The following is a 22,222-nucleotide window of genomic DNA, read 5'->3' as shown; positions in this document are numbered from 1 at the left end:
GCTGCTGTCAGGTTACAGGAACAGCAGTAAGAGGCCATAGTCTGGGCATGGAGCCCAGGACTCAAAGGGAGGCTAGAGAACATCTGGTGTGCTTGATATATAGAAGCCAGAACTGGATGTGTGTTTGTGTGTGTTTGTTTCCTTCTATGCTGACTCATAGCATTGAAACCTCTGTGGAAACACCCCCACCCTTCTAGCTAGCCAGTTTGTGCACACCCCTTTGGCTCCGCCTTGATTCAAGAGGAGGAAGGAAAACGAACTCAAGAGTTGCTCTCAAGCATCTAGAATTCTCTGCCTCCCACCACTTGAGAAGAAAAATTAGCCCCAGCTCAGACTCAGTCCATTAAGAACTGGACTGTCCTCTTAAAGCACCAACTTTATTTGAGCTTTTGGATAAAATTGGAAGAAAAGAATTCACAAGTATTGTGGACTGTGCAGGAGTCAGGGACTGAGAACTGGCAGTGAAAACAGAAAGATGGCAGACCTGAAGCCCAACATTCAAGCAGACCCTGAAATTGAGCTTTTCGTGAAGGTAAGTTTTCTAGCTATAATAACAAAATACAGAATATATTATTTCTTGACAGTGGACTTCAGCTTCAAAAAAGTCAACATTTGGGTTATCAACAAGAAATAATTTTTAAATTATATTTCTATTCTGAGTTCTAGAAGGATGCTTGGGTATTTAGTTGTTCTTAGATATTCACAGACAAGCATCTCACCTGGAAAAATCAAGAAGATGGTGGAAAGAACACTAGCTTGTTGATAGAGCAACTAAATTGTATTCTTAGTGGCTTCCTATGTAACCTTGACAAACCCCTCCCTCCATATCAACTTTTGTTTCTTCATCTGTATAATGAAGGATGCTGACTAAATGATCCTTAAAGGTTTTCCAGCTCTCACAATCTGTTTTTTATGAAGTAGGTTTTGAGAGGTCTGAATGGGAGAAGTCCAACAATAGCCTGAGAGCCCCATTCCCACACATAGCCCAAACAGAGCTTTCTAAACTTTTCCCACAATGGGCAAACATCACAGCAGGGTCACACAGACACTACAGGAGAAAAAAGCCAACAGTCTTTGTGCTTGTTATGTGAGGAGGCGACATTTTAGAGTGCTATGCTTCCTCTTTATGGTTTGCTTGGTATTTTTTTTTTGTCTTAACTTTTCAGAAAAGCCCTTTGGAAAACCCCTAAAGCAGTAGAAAGAAACATGTGTTTCTAAATTAGTTCATCAAGAAAAATAATTATGTAGTGGTTATTCAAAGTAGAAATTACATAGTTTCTTAAATCCTTGCTTATGTTAACTATTTTTTCTCTATACTTTCATTGACTGTTGGAAGTATTCAGGATGATAATCATAACAACAAACTTTTTTTATTATTGTTCAATTACAGTTGTCCCTATTGCCCCCTATTATTCTCCCCTGCCCTACCCACCCCCCACCTCCCACATTCAGTCCTCCCCTGTCCCCATTGTCCTTGTCCATAGGTACTTTCAGGGAACATTTCTATTGTTTGTTAATAATGACAAACTCTTATATCATGCCTGATGCTTTTTAAGCTATTTACATATATTGTCTCACTTAGTGCTAAACAACTTAAGGGATATAGTAGTAGTAGTAATAGCAGATCAGTAGTAATAGTGGTAGTAGTACTCATCATTGTAATAATGTTGCGCTCATCATCTCTAGATAAATAAGCTAAGACAACAGATTTTAAGTAACTTGCCTCTAAAACTATATCGCTTCTTGATGGCACACAAAGACATAAAATAAGGTATGTTTATCAAATGTTAGCTTAAATTTCATTTAGCCAAAGTAATATTTTTATAATCATTTTAAAATATTAACAACTGGTCACATATATACACCAAGGACATAATCAATCAGCCTTTTTGAAATTATAGGAGAGAGACCTTGAATTCTTGCGTCTCAAAGTAATCCAAATAAGTGTGTGCTGGACCACGGTACATAGGAACTACTTCTCCTATCTCTGGATTCTAGTAAAACATGTGACTGCTCAGACATGATATAAATAAGCCTTAATTTTCTAACTGGCCTTTTAGATCTAGCAATTCCAAACAAGAAGCAACTGAAGTTTTTCTTTTGTCTAAACTGTAACTTTGTCCAAGGTCACATAGTTAAGGAATGGCAGAGTTAGGATTCCAATCCTTTAAAGTAGCTATGTCAAACCTTATTCAATTGTTTTCAATTTGGAAAGGTTTTTAGGGAAACTTTTCAGAATTTCATAAGATGCAATCTTTAGATGTAAGGTTATCTAATGATACTGATATGAATTAAAGATTTTCTGGAAAAATCTTTAGTATCCTTTTGTCCAGGTCTTTGTTTTGCTTTCCTTCGCTTTAAGGTCTGTTCCACAGGTCTCTAGAAGTTTAATAGAAGATAGTGAAAGGGATGCAGAAATTTAGAGAGATGAAAAATGTTAATGAGTAACTTTTAAAAGCACTGCTCTTTACCAGTGGTATCTCATTTATAGATAATGTGGTATCATTGTAAAGATTAAATGAGTCGGTGATTTCCCCAGTTACCTCTGACTGTAGCTTAAAAACCTTACCACAACTTCTTCCCCATGCTCTGATAGCATTCCTTTAAGAGATTAAGCACCTTCCTATAATAATTAAGAATTTATATCACACCACCTACGTGTTCCATATACTCAGTGAAACATTGTCTTTCAGCTCTCTATGATTTGGGCAAGATTTATACCCATGTACTAAAGTCAAAAGATATTCTAACACATTTTATTTTATCTAAATGCAGAATTTTTCTTATTGGTTTGTTATTCATTGTTAAATGAAGTTTTTGTGTTTTCGATCAAACACTCTAAAATTAAATTGTAGTAGGTTTGTATATATCATTATAGCATCTAACATTTGGGCCAAAATTTGGAATGTAATATTTTATCAAAACATTTTGTTTATGTGGGAAAGAAGAAAGAAATGATACTCTCCTCTGAATGTCCATACCATTTTCAAACTCTCTTAGAACTATCAAAACAAATGATTAATAAAAAATCCCGATGTTTTTAACAGCATTATTTACAATAGCCAAGGGCTGAAAACAACCTAAGTGTCCATCAGTAAATGAGTGGATCAAAAAACTGTTGTACATATACACAATGGAATACTACACAGCAGAAAGAAAGAAGGAACCCCCTACCCTTCACAACACTATGGTTGGAACCAGAGAGTATTATGCTAAGTGAAATTAGCCAGGTGGTGAAAGGCAAATACTGTATCATCTCACCTATAGGTAGAACTTAATCAACAAAACAAACAAGCAAGCAAAATAGAACCAGAGAAATGGAAATAAAGAGCAAACTGAAAGTGACCAGAGGGAAGTGGGAAGGGGGATTATAGGGGAAAGAAGGAGAAGGGGCAAGAAAAGGAACACGAGTAGAGATCTCATGGGCATGGACAATGGGGGGGATTGATTGGGGGATTGAAGGGGATAGGGTTGGGGTGAGCAAAGGGGAAAAAGGTGGAATGACTGTAACTGAACAACAATAAAATAAAATAATAAAATAAAATATAATAAAAGACAATTGTGTCTAAAAATCAAAATAAACAAACTAGCCGAACAGAAACTTACTCACAGATACAGAGAACATTTCTTTAAATTTATTTTTTTAATTTTTGAAGTATATTTTATTGATTATGTTATTACAGTTGACCTATTTTTGCTCCCCTTTATTCCCTTCTGCCCTGTACTTCCCCGCCTCCACCCCAACCTTAGTTCATGTCTATGGGTTGCACTTATAAGTTCTTTGACCTCTCCATTTCCTCTACTATTCTTAACCTCCCCCTGTCTATTTTGTACATACCATTTATGCTTCTTATTCCCTGTATCTTTTCCCCCATTCTTCTTCCTCCCATTCCCCACTGGTGATCCTCCATGTGATCCCCATTTCTGTGATTTTATTCCTAGTTCCTGTTCTAGTTGTTTGCTTAGCTTGGTTTTGTTTTTGTTTTAGGTTCAGTTGTTGATAGCTGTGAATTTGTTGTCATTTCACTGTTTATAGTTTTGATCTTCTTCTTTGTCTTACATAAGTCCTTTTAACATTTCATATAATAAGGGCTTGGTGATGATGAACTCCTTTAACTTGACCTTAACTGGGAAGCACTGTATCTGCCCCTCCATTCTAAATGATAGATTTTCTGGATAGAGTAATCTTGGATGTAGGTCCTGTCTTTCATGAATTTGAATACTTTCCAGCCCCTTCTTGTCCGCAAGGTTTCTTTTGAGAAATCAGCTGATAGTCTTATGGGAACTACTTTGTAGGTAACTGTCTCCTTTTCTCTTGCTGCTTTTAAGATTCTCTCCTCATCTTTAATCTTGGTTAATTAAATTATGGTGTGCCTTTGTGTGTGCTTCTTTGGGTCCAGTTTCTTTGGGACTCTCTGAGCTTCCTGAACTTCCTGGAAGTATATTTCCTTGGCCAGGTTTTGGAAGTTGTCCTTCATTACTTTTTCAAGTAAGTTTTCAATTTCTTGCTCTCCTCTTCTCCTTCTGGCACCCCTATGACTCAGATGTTGGAACATTTAAAGTTGTCCCAGAGGCTCCTAAGCCTCTCCTCATTTTTTTTTTTTGAATTCTTGTTTCTTCATTATGTTCTGGTTGAATGTTTATTTCTTCCTTCTGCTCCAAATAATTGATTTGAGTCCTGGTTTCCTTCCCTTCATTATTGGTTCCCTGTGTATTTTTCCTTAATTCACTTTACATAGTCTTCACTTTTTCCTCTATTTTGTGACCATACTCAACCACTTCTGTGAGCATCCTGATTATCAGTGTTTTGAACTCTGCATCTGATAAGTTGATTATCTCTTCACCGCTTAGTTTTTGTATTTTTTTTCCTGGAGTTTTGGTCTGTTCTTTCATTTGGGCTATATTTCTTTGTCTTTGTGCTCCTGTTACATTGTAAGAGGCATAGCCTTTGGTATTCACCAGGGCAGGGCAACCCAGGTCTCTGAGTTGTGGTGCTGTATGTGGGGGTGGGGTCAGCAAGGGAACAATACCTCCTGCTCAGCTCTCAGCTGGCTTTCATCACTTCTCCCACTACCCACAAGAAATTTGGACTCTTTTGGTGCAGATTCCTGGGTGGGTGAGTTTCTGTATGTTCTAGGACCCTGTGGGTCTCTCCAATGAATTATCCTGTGAGGCTGTAAATTTCTTCTGCCACCACAACCACCACAGATTTTTACAGCTAGAGGTTTTGAAAGTTTCTTTTCCTGTGCTGGAATGCTGGGTTGCACAGTCTGTCTTGCTCCCCAGTTGTTCCTCCTGGTTTATTGGCACACAAATGTGGGACCACCTGGTCTGCCTGCTGCCACTTTGCCTGGTCCTCCAGCTGCTGTCTTTGTCAGTCCTCTCTGCCCCAGCTGTCCATCCAGTCTGGATGAATGTTTCTTCTTTAACTCCTTGGTTGTCAGAATTCCATACAGTTCAATTTCCTGGTAGTTCTGGTTGTTTTTGTTTTAAAATTTGTTGTTGTCCTCCTTTTGGTAGTGCAAGAAGACAAGGTGTATCTACCTACACTTCCCTCTTAGCCAGACCAGAGAACTTTTTGACAGTTTCCAGATGAGAGGGAGGTTGGAGGATGGGTGAAAAAGGTGAAGGGGTTAAGAAATTAAAATTGGTTATTACAGAGCAGTCAAAAATACAACAAAACTATTATATGATAGAAAGTGTGTTAAAGAGTGTGGGTTCTGAAGTAGACGGTACTGGATTTACTACATGAAAAGAGTACATATGTCATCAACTCTGGTCTAGATGCATCTATTTGAGCAAGTCAGCTTCTGTGAGTCTCAATTTCCTTATCTGCAAAGCACAAATAATAACAAAACCTACCTCACAAGATCATTTTAATATGAAGATTAAACAAAAAAAATATGTAAAATACAGAAATGGTTAACATAGTTAACACTTAATAACTGTCAAATATTGTGGCTATTATTATTTCTTATGTTTAGAAACTTAGATCACAAACACAAAGATAAATAAGTTGTTTTGCTGAATGACCACATCCTGTTATTGCCTGCTAAAAACACTTATGAGGGAGATAATTCATCAATGAGGTTGGGAAATTCACATCCTAAAATTTTAAGCAATGGAACTTTAAATTAGTATATTATAAACAGAAAAAAAAACTACAATTTTCCTGTAAAACTTTACTTCATTACCTCCATATCTCACTGTTTTGCCTTTCTTTTTTCCAAAGATGTTCCACCCTTCCTGCTGTATCTATTCTCAGAGTCTGTTTTTCTTCCTGCCCCCCAGCCTAATCATGTTTCTTTCCACTCACTAACTCCAGTTCTCATTGCATCCTTAGTCTGACTTGTTACAAAAGAAATGCAGCTGCTGAGGTTGGTTGCCACTTCACATACCTCTTCACTCCATTACATCACAAAAGAGCAGTAATAAGCATGATTTTATCTGTTGTACCCACTGCCAGAGAAAGAAAATTTACCTAAAAATTAGAATTATGCCCATGGGTGTTTGGACCTTAACATTACTAGTAGAAATGACAGGTCAGAGCAGATGTAAGATGAAGTACCTTTTATTTTCTTCTACAGACTGAGGCAAAGGTTGAAAAATAGATTCAAGGGACGAGGGACGCTAATGGCTTGGACTTGGAAAGCTAGCACCTAACAGTGTTGGACAGATAGTAAGCATCAAATCAACATTGAATGAATGAATAAATGATTGAATGATGTAATAACCATGGCAAATGAGAAACCTGAACTTATTTGGAGATATTTACTGGTATAACTGACAAGAATTAGTAGTTGGATTCAATATTCAGAGTGAAGCAAAAGGATTATTTCCTAGTTTCTAGTTTGGCCAGCTGGGTGGATGGTGTCCTGTCTGCTCAGGCTGCCATAACAAAACATAATTGACTATGTGGCTATAACAGCAAAAATTTGTTCCTCGCAGTTATAGAGGCTGGATGTCCAAGATCAAGGTGCCAGCATAGTCAGTTTCTGGTGAGAACTCTTTTCCTGCCTTACAGGTGCCTGACTTCTGGCTGTATCCTTGAATGATAGAGAGAGAAGGAGAGAAGGAGGGAGAGAGAGAGAGATAGAGGAAGAGAGAGGGAGAAAGAGGGAGAGAGAGAGGGAGAAAGAGAAAGAGTTTTGGTCTCTGCTAATTCAAGCATGATCCCATCATAAGAACCCCATCCTCATGACCGCATATAAACCTAACTAGTTCCCAAAGACCTCACCCCCAAATACAATTATCTTGGATGTTAAAGTTTCAACATATGAATTGGGGAGGGAACAAAATTCAGTCCATACCAGATGATAGTGACTTTAACAGGCTTGAAAGCCCTAAAGAAAATGTAGGTCAGTGTGTAAAGAACAAAGAAGAAATTTAATGTGAGACATGTTTAGAATGAGATGCCTAAAACTTCAATCTCCCATGATGGCACTACATCAGCTATAAACATCTCAAGAAGTGGCAGCCACCCCACCCCCAGGAGGGACTCTGCCCTGGCCCTGCGGTGCTTAAGCATGACTTCTGAGTGCAGAGTGACAGCCACATACAGTAGATCCCTGGCAAAGTGTGGAGAAAGTGGACTAGAGATGCTTGAGGAGAGACTGGGGATGGAGGCTTTTGGGAGAGAACTGAGAGAGTAGCTGCCAGGATCTTGGTGCTAGGTCATCCTCCTTAAGGGAGCAGCCATCTTGCTCAGGCAGACCACTCCCCTGAGCAGAAGTAGCCTGAGAGGAAACAATAGCCCTGACGCCAGGAGGGGTTTGGCCCCTCCCTATGGTGCTTAAGCCTGACGGCTGGGTGCAGAGTGACTAGCAATTGAAGGAATCAGCAACAGATGGTAGATCTCTGGAAATCTCAAACAGACTGCTTAAGGTCAGAGGAGGTCAACATCTGACATGACCAGAGGCAGATCCAGAAAGAAAACACAGTGGTAAATACCAGAGGCTACTGAGATGAAATCCACTGTGTTCTTCTCCATGACTTGTGATATTTTCTTTACTACATAGCTTTTTAACATTCATTTCTTGTCCATCAATTTTGTGCATATTAAGTCACTAGATTTTATACTATAGCCTATTTCTCTCCTTTCTAATAATAGTTTTAGTCTCTTTACAGTCTTATTAATACTGGCTCATTTGCTGTTGATAAGGGGATTATTGGGGGAGTTATTTTTGTGGATGCAGGTTTGTTTCCCAGGCTTTGCGGTTTTGTTCTGGCACTACCTGCACAACAACATGCAAGATGTGATGCACAGAGTTATCCTCAGACAACCAGCTGGAGGGAAGAACCCACCAAAGAATGACCAAACAACAATCAAAGCCCAATTACTCCCAGAGAGCCAAAATAAGCAGTATAAAAGGCATCACAAGAGCATCAAATTCAGCAGATCAAGGAGACTACACCACTGAATCTCACAAGTCTACTACCATAGAAGTTTACACCAAAAGACAGGGAGTCAAAACAGATCACCTAAAGAAGTAGAAGCAGCCCTTGCTGGTATGGCTCAGTGAATTGAGTGGCAGCCTGTGAACCAAATGGTAACTGGTTCAATTCCCAGTCAGGGCACATGACTGGGTTGCAGGCCAGGTCCCTAGTAGGGTGTGTATGACAGGCAATCACACATTGATGTTTCTCTACCTCTCTTTCTCCTTCCTTTCCCCTTTCTCTAAAAATAAATAAATAAAATCTTTAAAAAAATAAGCAAAAGCAAAAAAGAAGAGTCTGACAAATAATGGGAAGACAAAGAAACAACCTCCAATGAAAAGGAAAGGAGGAATCCTCAGAAAGAGTACTAAATAAAATAGAGGCAAATAAACTATCAGATATTGAGTTACAAACAATGGTTCTAAGGAAGCTCAATGAGCGCAGTGAGCTCAGACAGAATTACAGAAAACTACAGGGAAACTATGAGGAACTTTCTGCAAACTATGTCAGCATGAGAAAGGACATAGAAACTATCAATAAGAGACAAGAGGAAATGAAGAATACAATTTCTGGATTGAAGAACACTGTAGAAAGACTCAAAAGTAGGCTAAATGAAGCAGAAGATCGAATCAGTGAGCTGGAGGACAAGGTAGAAAAAAGCTCCCAGAAAGAGCAAGAAAATGAAAAAAAGATTCAAAAAGAACAAGCAGGGCTTAAGGGATGTGCAGGACAAAGTGAAAGATAATAATACTGTATAATAGGAATGCCAGAAGGGGTAGAAGAGGAGGAAGGGATAGAAAACCTATTTGAAAAAGTAATGATGGAAAACTTCCCTAATTGGAGGAGAGAAAAGGTCACAAAGTCCAGGAAACATAGAGGGTCCCAACTAAGAGGAACCCAAAGCGGCCCACTCTAACACACATCATCATTAAAATGGCAAATATCAAAGAAAAACAGAGAATCTTAAAAGCAGCAAGGGAGAAACAGGAAGTAACACACAAAGGAGCCCCAATATAGCTAGTGGCTGATTTCTCAACAGAAACACAAGACAGAAAAGAATGGCAAGAAATATTCCAAGAAATGAAAAGCAAAGAACTGCAACCACACTACTCTATCCAGTAAGGCTCTCAATTAAAATGGAAGGTGAAATAAGGAGTTTCCCAGCAAAAGACAAAAAGAATATACCAAACCAGCAGTGCAAGACATGCTAAAGAGACTGCTTTAAGAAGATAAAGAAAAAGAATGAGAGAGAGAGAGGAACATGGGTAAAAGGAAAAATGAATAAGTACCTAAAATAATAACCTTAAATGTAAACTAAATGCTCCAATCAAAATACATAGGGTAGCTGAATGGATAAGAAAACATGACCCGCACATATGCTGCCTACAAGATACCCACCTCAGAAGAAAATACCTACACAGACTAAAAGTAAAGGATTGGAAAAAAATATTCCAAGCAAATGGACAGGGGGAAAAAAAAGCTAGGGTAGCAATACTTATATCAGACAAAAGATATTTCAAAACAAAGGCCATAAAAAGAGACACAGAAGGACACTTTATACTACTCAAAGGAAGATTCCATCAAGAAGACATAGACATTGTAAATCTATATGCACCCACCATAGGAGCACCCAAATATATAAGGAAAATCTTAGAGGACTTCAAGAAAGATATAGACAACAACACACTTATATTAGGGGATTTTAATACCCCACTGTCAAAAATGAATAGACCACCCAAAACAATAACAAGGATATTGTAAACTGGACAACACATTAGATCAAATAGACTTAACATATATAAGTATGTGTGTGTGTGTGTGTGTGTGTGTCTATGTATATATATGTGTATATATATATGTGTATATATATGTATATATATATATATATATATGATATTTCATCCCAAAGAATCAAAATACACATTCTTTTCAAATGCACATGGAACATTTTCAAAGATAGACAACATGATAGGACACAAAACAAGCCTCAACAAATTCAAGAAAATTTAAATCATAACAAGCATTTTCTCAGACCACAAGGGCCTGAATCTAGAAACCAATCTCAAGGGTAAAACTAAAAAACATTCAAATTCATGGAAGTTGAATGCCATGCTAATAAATAATGAATGGGTTAAAACTGAGATCAAGGAAGAAATCAGAAAGTTTCTGGAAACATGAAAATGAACACATATCAGCCCAAAACCTATGGGACACTGCAAAGGCAGTCCTGAGAGGGAAGTTTATAACAACACATATCTACCTAAAAAATATAGAAACATTTCAAATAAAGAACCTAGCCCTACATCTATAAGAACTGGAGGAATAACAACAAAGAAAGTCCAGAGCAAGTATGAGGAAGGAAATAATCAAGACCAGAGTAGAATTAAATGAATTCAAGACTAAAAGAACATATAAAAGGATGAAAAAACCCCAAGAGCTGGTTCTTTGAATAGATAAACAAAATTGATAATCCTTTAAGCAGACTCATCAAGAAAAAAAGAGAAGGCCCAAAGAAATAAAATCAGAAATGAAAGAGGAGAGATTATAAATGAAACTACAGAAGTACAAAGGATTGTAAGAAATTACTAGGAACAACTATGGGCCCCAAAATTTGAAGACCTGGGTGAAATGGACAAATTTCTAGAAAAATATAGTCTTCCAAAACTGGATGAAGAAGAAGCAGAAAGCCTGAATATACCAACATAGCTGGTGAAATTGAAGCAGTAATCAAAAAGTCCCAGTACACAAAAGCCCTAGACCAGACGGTTTCACAGGAGAATTTTACAAAACATTTAAGGAAGAGTTAACCTCTATCCTTCTCAAACTACTCCACAAAATCCAAGAAGAGAGAAGACTCCCAAACTCTTTTTATGAGGCCAGCATCATCCAAATCCCAAAGCCAGACAAAGACACAACAAAGAAAGAAAACTACAGGCCAATATTGCTGATGAACATAGATGCTAAAATCCCTAACAAAATACTGGCAAACCACATCCAACAATACATTGAAAAAATCATCCACCACTATCAAGTGGGATTCACCCCAGGGGTACTAGTATGGAACAACATTTACAAATCAATAAACATAATACTTCACATCAACACAAGTAAAGACAAAAATCACATGATCTTATCAATAGATACGGAAAAAAGCATTTGATGAGGAACAGCACCCATTTATGTCAAAAACACTCAGCAAAATGGGAGCTGAGTGAGCATACCTCAACATAATAGAGGCCACATACAAGAAACTTACAGCTAATATCATATTCAATGGGCAAAAACTAAAAGCTTTCCCACTTAGTTCAGGAACAAGACAAGGATGTCTGCTTTCCCCACATGTATTCAAGATAGAATTGGAAGTCCTAGCCACAGCAATGAGAAAAGAAAAGAAATAAAAGGCATCAAAATTGGAAAGGAAGAAGTAAAACTGTCACTGTTTTCAGATGACATGATAGTGTACATAGAGAACCCTATAGACTCAACCAAAAAACTACCCAATCTAATAAGTGAATTTGGCAAAACAGCGGGATTCAAAGTCAATATTCAAAATCGAAGGAATTTTTATACACCAACAATGATATATCAGAATCAGAAATCAGGGGAAAAACCCCATTTGATATAGCAACAAGAAAAATAAAGTATCTAGGCATAAACCTAACTATAGAGGTAAAAGATCTATACTCAGAAAACTACGAAACACTGAAGAAAGAAATTAAGGAAGACAGAAATAAATGGAAGCATATACCATGTTCATGGATTGGAAGAATTAATATCATCAAAATGTCCAGACTACCCAAAGCAATTTATAGATTCAACACAATGCCTATTAAAATACCAATGACATATTTCGCAGATATAGAACAAACATTTCACAAATTTATATGGAAATGTAAACAAACCCAAATAGCTACAGAAATATTGAGAAAGAAGTACAAAGTAGGAGGGATCACAATACCTGACATCAAAGTATATTACAAGGCCACTGTAATCAAAAAGGTCGGGTGGTGGCATAAGAAAAAATACATAAATCATTGTAACAGATTAAAGAGACCAGAAAAAAAAGCCAAGTCTTTTATATTTAACAAAGGGGACAGAAACATGAAATGGAGTACAAATAGCCTCTTCAACAAATGGTGTTGGGAGAACTGGACAGCTACATGCAAAAAAATTAGACTTGACCACCAACTTACACCTTACACAAAAATAAACTCCAAATGGATAGAAGACTTAAATATAAGTTGTAACACCATAAACATCCTAGAGGAGAACATAGGCAGGAAAATCTCAGATATTCCACACGGCAATATTTTCACTGATATATCCCCTAGAGCAAAGGACATAAAGGAAAGAATAAACAAATGGGACTTCATTAAAATAAGAAGATTCTGTGCAGCTGACGAAAACATCAGCGAAATGAAAAGGTAACCAACTGTATGGGAAAATGTATTTGCCAATGATACCTCAGACAAGGCTTTGCTCTCCACAATATATAAAGAACTCACATGACTCCACTCCAGGAAGACACAAAATCCAATTAAAAAAGAGACCCAGGACTTGAACAGACACTTCTCCAAGGAGGACATACACAGCACTCAGAGACATATGAAAGGACGCTCAGTATCACTAGCTATCAGAGAAATGCAAATTAAAACCACAATGATACCACTTCACATTGGTCAGATTGGCCATCATAAACAAATCAACAAACTAGTGCTGGTGAGGTTGTAGAGAAAACGGAACCCTAGTACACTGTTGGTGGGAATGCAGACTGGTGCATCCACTGTGGAAAACAATTTGGAATTTCCTCAAAAATCTAAAAATGGAACGGTCTTTTGACCCAGTGATTCCACTGCTGGGATTATACCCTAAGAATCCCAAAACACCAATTCAAAAGAACCTATGCACCCCAATGTTCATAGCAGCACAATTTACAATAGCCAAGTGCTGGAAGCAACCTAAGTGCCCATCAGTAAATGAGTGTATGCAAAAACTATGGTACATTCACACAATGGAATACTATGTTGCAGAAAGAAAGAGCTCCTACCCTTCAGAACAGCATGCATGGAACTGGAAAGCATTATTCTAAGTGAAATATGCTAGCAGGTGAAAGACAAATACAGTATGATCTCACCTATACGTAGGACCTAATCAACAAAACAAACAAAATATAACCAGTGCCATTGAAATAAAGAACAAACTGACAGTAATTTGAGGGGAAGTGGGAGGGGGATAACAGGGGAAAGAAAAGGATCATGAAGGAATATGTTTAGAGGACCCATTGCCAAAGCCAAAGTGTGGAAGGATTGAGGGTGGGGAGTGGGGGTGGGTAGGGCAGGGAAAAGTGGTGCTGGGAAAATGGAGACTACTGTACTTGAACAATTAAAAAAATGAAAAAAAAAGTGGCTGCCTGTTCTTCCTCATTCCTCTTACCACTGCACCTGGACATGGCCTAAGTGTTCTTTAGATATCCTTGCTTTTCATTCCTGTTGTCAGACCATTCTGACATCCAGAGAAATACCTCGTTTATGTTTCATAAAATCAGACTTAACCACCCACTACGCCTTCTTGTTATAGTAGTCCTCCAAACCTCTGGTTACTCTACCTTATTTTTTGAGGATTTTAGCTCTTGGATCACTCTCATTCTCTCTAACACTATTCCTATCTTAGTTCTCGGTGATTTTAATATCTACACAAATGACTCTTTCAATATTCTACCCTCTCAGATCCATAACCTCCTCTCTTCTGATGATCTCAGTTCTTTACCATTTCCCAGGCACCCCCTTCCATGTTCATACCCTTTCCTTTGTCTTTGCAATGCCTACAATCCCTTCATAATTATTTATTTGAGGTGTTTTTGGTTCTGCTTTTTGAAGATTTCTATTTAAATATATTTTATTGAGGCATAATTTGCATTAAATAAGATTCACCAATTTTAAGTGCATCAAATGACTTTTAACAAATGTATACCCACCACCCCAATCAAAATATAGAATATTTCTATCACCTCATAAGGTTCCCTTATTTCATTTTGCAGTTAATTAACACAGTCAATTTTCCTCACCCTATCCCACTATATCCCTGCTAGGCAATCACTAATCTGCTTTCTGTCAGGATAGATTGGTTTGCATTTTCTAAAATTTTCTATAGATTGAATTATGCAGTATATACTCTTTTGTTGTCTGGCTTCTTTTACCCAGCATAATTATTTTGAGATTTCCCCAGATTATTTATATCAATAGCTCATTTGTTTTACTGCTGAAGTATTTCCTTATATGGATGTACCATATTTGTTTATCCATTAACCCACTGAAGGATATTTGAGTAGTTTCCAGTTTTTGGCTAATGTGAATAAATTTGCTATGAATATTCATGGACAAATCTTTTTATAGCCATATGCTTTCATTTCTTTTGGATAAGTACCTAGGATTAGAATTGCTGGCTCATATGGTAGATAACATTTTTAACTTTGATAAGCTCTTTATAAAGCAGTTGCACTAGTTTCCACTCCCAACAACATGGTGTCAGTTTCAGTTGCTCCACATTCCTGCCAGTACTTGGTATGATCATTCTTTTTAATTTCAGCTATTCTAATGTGTGTATAATGTTAAATCACTGTGTATTTAATTTGCATTTTCCTGATGACTAATGATGTTGAGCATCTTTTCATGTCCTTATTTACCATCTGTAAATGTTTTGTAAAGTGTTTAAATCTCTTGTTCATTTTTAATTCAGTAGCCTGTTATTGAGTTATTAAAGTTCTTTACTCATATACTTTTGTATATTTACAGTGCAAGTTTTTCATTTTCTTAACATTTCTTTTGAAAACAGAAGTGTTTGCTTTGATGTAGCCTACTTTATTAAATTTTTCTCTTCTCTCCTTTTCTTTTTGAATCCCAGCCACATTGACCTTCTTTCAGTTCCTTAAATATACCTGCTCAAACCTGTTGCAAGACCTTTGGATATACGAATCCCTCTTTTAGAACACACTCTTCATGACCACTCACCTACTTAATACTTACCTATAATTTGAACTCAAAGTGCCACTTTCTCAGGAGAGGCCTCCCTGACAGATCCTATATACACTATATTTCTCTGTTATACATTCTCATAACATGCACATCCTTCCTTCAAAAGATTTATCTCAGTTTAAAACTGAGCATTAATATGGGGTACTATTTTTATTTTAATGTCTGCTTTTTATATATATAATTTCTGGTCTATGCTAAACACATAATTATTTGTTCAGTGAATATTTATTGGGAGAGTAAATGAATGAATGAAGAATAGACAGCCCACAGATAAATTCAAGTATATATAAAATTTCAAAGCCAAAAAGTGTGTTGTGTTGTTTTAATTAGTGGGAGAAGGGTGGGTTTTTAATGAATGATGTTAAGATGACTATTAACTAAGTGTAAAAAAAATTAAAAATATTAAAGCTGGAGTCTTGATACACTTCTTACACCAAAATATATTCCAAATAGATGAAACATATGCTAAAATTAAAACCTAAAGGTACTAGAAAAAAAACACGAGAGATGATCTTCATAGAAAACACAAATAAATTTTCTGTAATCTTGATAGATACATAATGATTGTGTAAGAATATCAGAAAAACCAACCTACACAGATTGAAAGTAAAGGGATGGGAAAAAATATTCCAAGCAAATGGGCATGAGAAAAAGGCCGGGGTTGCCATACTTGTATCAGACAAAGTAGATTTCAAAAAAAAGGCCATAAAGAGAGACCCAGAGGGGCACTTTATAATACTTAAAGGAAGAATCTATCAAGAAGACATCAACATTGTAAACTTATATGCTCCCAATATAGGAGACCCCAAGTTTATAAGGAAATTGTTGGATGACTTCAAAAAAGATATAGACAGCAACACACTGATAGTAGGGGATTTCAACACCCCACTGTCAAAAATGGACAGATCTTCCAAACAAAACATCAATAAACATATCATGGCGCTGAATAACACACTGAATCAAAGAGACTTAACTGACATATATAGAACCTTACATCCCAAAGAAGAAAAATACACATTCTTTTCAACTGCTCATGGCAGTTTTTCAAAGAAGACCACATGATAGGACACAAAGCAAGCCTCAGCAAATTCAGGAAAATTGAAATAATACCAAACTTTCTCTCAGACCACAAGGCCTTGAAATTCGAAATCAACCTCAAAGAGAAACTTCAAAAACTTGCAAACTCATGGAGACTGAACAGTACACTATTAAACAATGAATGGGTCAATAATGAGATAAGAGAAGAAATCAAAAAATTTCTGGAAACAAATGAAAATGAACAGACACCAGTCCAAAACCTATGGGACACAGCAAAGGCGGTCCTGAGAGGGAAGTTCATAGCAATACAGGCCTATCTAAAAAATATAGAAACAGTTCAAATAAAAGACCTAACACTACAACTTCAAGAACTGGAGAAACAACAACAAATAAATCCCAGAGCAAGTAGAAGGAAGGAAATAGTCAAGATTAGAGCAGAACTGAATGACATAGAGACAAAAAGAACAATTCAGAGGATCAACCAATCCAGAAGCTGGTTCTTTGAAAAGATTAATAAAATTGACAAGCCTTTGAGCAGACTCATCAAGAAAAAAAGGGAGAGGACCCAAATTAATAATATCAGAAACGAAAGAGGAGAAATAACAACGGATACCGCAGAAATACAAAGGATCGTCAGAAACTATTATGAACAGTTATATGCCAAGAAATTTGAAAATCTTGATGAAATGGACAAATTTTTAGAAAAGTATAATCTTCCAACACTGAAGAGGAAGAAACAGAAAGCTTGAACAGACCGATAACAGCTGGGGAAATTGAAGCAGTCATCAAGAAACTCCCAGCACACAAAAGCCCAGGGCCAGACGGTTTCCCAGGAGAATTTTACAAAACATTGAAGGAAGAGCTAACCCCTGTCCTTCTCAGACTATTCCAAAAATTCCAAGAGGAGGGAAGACTGCCAGACTCCTTCTATGAGGCCAGCATCACCCTGATCCCAAAACCAGATAATGACCCTACAAAGAAAGAAAACTACAGGTGAATTGCACTGGTGAACATAGATGCTAAAATCCTCAACAAAATATTGGCAAACCGCATCCAGCAATACATGAAAAAGATTACCACCACGATCAAGTGGGATTCATCCCAGGCATGCAGGGATGGTTCAATATACACAAATCAGTAAATGTGATACATCACATAAATAAAAGAAAAGACAAAAACCACATGATCATCTCGATAGATGCAGAAAAAGCATTTGATAAGGGACAGCACCCATTTTTGATCAAAACACTTAGCAAAATGGGAATAAATGTGGCATTCCTCAACGTAATAAAGGCCATATATGAAAAACCTACAGCCAATATCATACTCAGCGGGCAAAAACTGAAAGCTTTCCCACTAAGATCGGGAACACGATAAGGCTGTCTGTTTTCACCACTTCTTTTCAACATTGTATTGGAAGTCCTAGCCACAGCGGTCAGACAAGAAAAAGAAATAAAAGGCATCCAAATAGGAAAGGAGGAAGTAAAGCTATCATTGTTTGCAAATGACATGATAGTGTACATAGAGAACCCTGTAGACTCTACCAAAAAGATACTCAACCTAATAAGTGAATTTGGCAAAACAGCAGGATACAAAGTCAACATTCAGAAATCAAAGGCATTTTTGTACACCAGCAATGCAATAGAAGAAGAAGAAATCAGAAAAAAAAATACCATTCAATATAGCAAGAAGAAAAATGAAGTACCTAGGCATAAATTTAACCAAAGACGTAAAAGACCTGTATGCCGAAAACTATATAACATTGAAAAAAGAAATTAAGGAAGACACAAATCAATGGAAGCATATACCGTGCTCATGGATTGGAAGAATTAATATCATCAAAATATCCATACTACCCAAAACAATTTATAGATTCAACGCAATCCTTATTAAGATACCAATGACGTATTTCACAGAAATAGAACAGACATTTCAAAAATTTATATGGAACCATAAACGACCCCGAATAGCCGCAGCAATGTTGAGAAAGAAACATTAAGTAGGAGGGATCACAATACCAGACATCAAACTCTACTACAAAGCCACCATACTCAAAACAATTTGGTACTGGCACAAGAACAGACCCATAGACCAGTGGAACAGAATAGAAAGCCCAGAAAGAAGCCCAGGTCTCTATGGGCATCTAATATTTGACAAAGGGGGCAGAAGCATAAAATGGAGCCATAATAGCCTCTTCAACAACTGGTGTTGGGAGAGCAGGATAGCTACATGCAAAAAATTGAAATTGGATCATCAGCTGACACCATATACAAAAATAAACTCGAGATGGATAAAAGACTTAAATATAAGTCACAACACCAGCAAAGTCCTAGAGGAGAACATTGGCAGGAAACTCTCAGATATCCCACGCAGCAGTTTCTTCACTGATATGTCTCCTAAAGCAAGGGACATAAAGGAAAGAATAAACAAGTGGGACCTCATCAAAATAAGAAGCTTCTGCACGGCTAAAGAAAACATCAGCAAAATGAAAAGGGAGCCAACCATATGGGAAAATATATTCGCTAATGATACATCAGATAGAGGTTTGATCTCCAAGATATATAAAGAACTCACTTGACTCCACTCCAAGAAGACAAACGATCCAATCAAAACATGGGCAAAGGACCTGGGCAGATGCTTTTTCAAGGAGGAGATACAGAGGGCCCAGAGGCATTTGAAAGGATGCTCAGCATCACTAGCCATCAGAGAAATGCAGATCAAAACCACCATGAGGTACCACCTCACACCGGTCCGAATGGCCATCATAAACAGATCCACAAACAACAGGTGCTGGCGAGGCTGTGGAGAAAAGGGAACCCTTGTAACACTGTTGGTGGGAATGCAGACTGGTGCAGCCACTGTGGAAAGCGGTGTGGAGTTTCCTCAAAAAGCTGAAAAGGGAACTGCCTTTTGATCCAGTGATTCCCCTGGTGGGACTATACCCTAAGAACACCAAAATGCCAATACAAAAGAACCTATGCACCCCAATGTTCATAGCAGCACAATTTACAATAGTCAAGTGTTGGAAGCAACCTAAGTGTCCATCAATAGATGATTGGATCAAAAAGTCATGGTACATATACACAATGGAATACTACGCAGCAGAGAGAAAAAAAGAACTACTAAACTTTGCGACAGCGTGGATGGAACTGGAGAGCATTATGCTAAGTGAAATAAGCCAGGGGGAGAAAGACAAATACCATATGATCTCACCCTTAAGCGGAACCTAACCAACAATGCAAAGATGCAAGGAAAATATGACCAGCAACACAGAAAGGAAAAGAAATCAACAGAGAGAAGAGGGAAGGAGCGGGGGGCGGGGCAGGGAAAGGGAAGGGAAGGGGAAAGTCAAGGAACATATAGCAAGGACTCATGGACAAAACCAAAGGGGAAGAGCTGAGGGAGGGAAGGAGGGAGGGGGCAAGGGAAAGTGGTGGGGGGGAGGTAGAGACAAATGTATTTAAAAATAAATAAAGAAAGAAAGAAAGAAAGAAAGAAAAATTAAATAACATTAAAAAAACAAAGAAAGAAAGAAAGAAAGAAAAGAAAGAAAATATCAGAAAACCAGACTGCACTGAAGAAAGGAATAATATATTTTATGTAAAACTTAAATTTACATGAGATATGCTTTTTAAAATTACATGTAACATACATCAAAAAGACTTATTATCTTTAGTATACAAATAAATTTTCTAAATCAATAAGGGAAAAGTCATCCAATTAACAGAAAAATGTAAAATTTTCATGAACAAACACTTCATAAAATAAGGAAATCAAACAGCCAATGAACATATGGAAAATACCTTTCAGGAAGGAAATTTGGCAGGGCCTATCAAAATGTAAAATGCATATACTTTTTATTCTGCATTCTTATTTTAAAGATTAACTCTAAAAATATAATCTCAGAGGTAGAACAAGTTATATACCAAAAAACATTTATTGTTGAAATTGAGTAGCAAAAATTTTGGAATATCTGAAATGTCCATCATAAGAAATGTTTATATGTATTCTGGTAATATGTACTTACATATTATATATTATAACATACTATATTATTATATAATATATTATATAGTACGTAAGTATATATTACCAGAATATATATCATATCATATATCATATCATATATATCAGATAACTATATAATATATAGTTATATAACATAATATATACTATATACACATAACATAATATATAACATATTATATGCTATGTATAATTTAGTATTATTATATAGTCATCACACTTGTAACTTTACATACAATGAGATTAATTGATTTATTACCTCTCTCTGCACACAACTGGTGGAATCTATGAGATTAAGAACTTTAACTTTGTTTCTAGCAACTAGCTCATTTCCCAGGAAGCACTCCATACATGCTTTTTGAGAAAATGAATGAATAAGGCCTTTCTTTATCTTAATAGGCTGGAAGTGATGGGGAGAGTATTGGAAACTGTCCTTTTTGCCAACGCCTTTTCATGATCCTCTGGCTTAAAGGAGTTAAATTCAATGTGACTACTGTTGACATGACCAGGTAAGAGAAATTGGAACAGGTTACATTCTAGGGATTGAAATCGATAGATACCAATACAATGTTTGTGTTTGTATGATGTGTGCTTTATCTAGAGGTCTAATTCTCCTTATTTTTAAAAATCATAGAAAGCCTGAAGAACTGAAAGACTTAGCCCCAGGTGCCAATCCTCCCTTCCTGTTGTATAACAAGGAATTGAAAACAGACTTCATTAAAATTGAGGAATTTCTAGAGCAGACACTGGCTCCTCCAAGGTACAGTATTTTACAGGATATTATTGTTCTTGAGACAAATTTATTTTATTGGCCTATTTATTGCAGATTGAGGATTCCTACTTCTAGACCTCTACCTCCTTTTCAATGTCAGACCTCTCTTTTGTTATCTTTCTAGAAAACTTTGCAAAGATGCCCCTTGATCACTCTATATATGATTAGAAAACTTTACTACAGGATTATTTATTTAATATATATAAAACTATTAAAACTATATAAAATATAGGTAGTATATTAAGAAAGGGCAAAAGGCAGACTTAGAAACCTGGGAAAGGCAGGTAAATTTGGGCCACATTCAATTTCAGCCTCATTAATTCATTTATAATGAAGTTCAGGGAGCACTTATACTGATAAAAATCAAACATTTTTGTTGTAGACCCCTCAGAAGATCTTCAATTAAAGAACTTTTTAAAAAGATTTTATTTATTTATTTTTAGAGTGAGGGGAAGGGAGGGAGAAAGAGAGAGTGAGAAACATCAGTGAAAGAGAGAAATATCATTTGACTGCCTCTTGTACATGTCCTGGACCAAACAGGCAATCCAGGCACGTGCCCCAACCGGGAATCAAACCAACCCTTCTCTTTGCAGGATGACGCCAAACCAACTGAGTCACCCAGGTCAGGGGTAAAGATTTTCTTTAATTCAGTCTTATCTCTTAGCTCTATAGGTTGAAAAATATTATGCCTATTATGCATAAACTTCCTCCTTCAATGTTAAATACACAAAGATGACATAGATATACCATTTCAAATTATTTTTAAATGCATAGCATACTTAAAATAGGAACATGAATTCTCTTTGGCCTAGAAATAGAAAAGTAACCCATGGTGGAGTAAGAGTGAGGGCATGTGGTAATAGCATTGTATAGCCCATGAGGACTGAATATGATTAGGCTTTTCCATCACTGATGGCAT

General features: G+C 36.8%; 1 protein-coding gene across 1 annotated transcript in view; it reads left to right on the top strand.

Moving 5' to 3' along the window:
* Nucleotides 1–245: 245 nt before the first annotated feature.
* The window catches only part of CLIC2 (chloride intracellular channel 2), a 36,713-nt gene continuing 14,736 nt past the window's right edge, over nucleotides 246–22,222 (top strand). Inside the window, exons 1-3 of the mRNA XM_054572246.1 lie at nucleotides 246–532; nucleotides 20,931–21,040; nucleotides 21,166–21,291. Of these exons, the coding sequence (XP_054428221.1) occupies nucleotides 476–532; nucleotides 20,931–21,040; nucleotides 21,166–21,291 (293 nt within the window). The 5' untranslated portion in view covers nucleotides 246–475. The remainder of the gene's footprint in view (nucleotides 533–20,930; nucleotides 21,041–21,165; nucleotides 21,292–22,222) is intronic.

This window comes from Pteronotus mesoamericanus, unplaced genomic scaffold, assembly GCF_021234165.1.
Source record: "Pteronotus mesoamericanus isolate MK-2021 breed Mesoamerican mustached bat unplaced genomic scaffold, CSHL_Meso_final contig_226, whole genome shotgun sequence".
NCBI classification, from domain to species: domain Eukaryota; kingdom Metazoa; phylum Chordata; class Mammalia; order Chiroptera; family Mormoopidae; genus Pteronotus; species Pteronotus mesoamericanus.
Note: the sequence above shows the minus strand (reverse complement) of the source record. Positions and strands in the feature narration are given on the sequence as shown.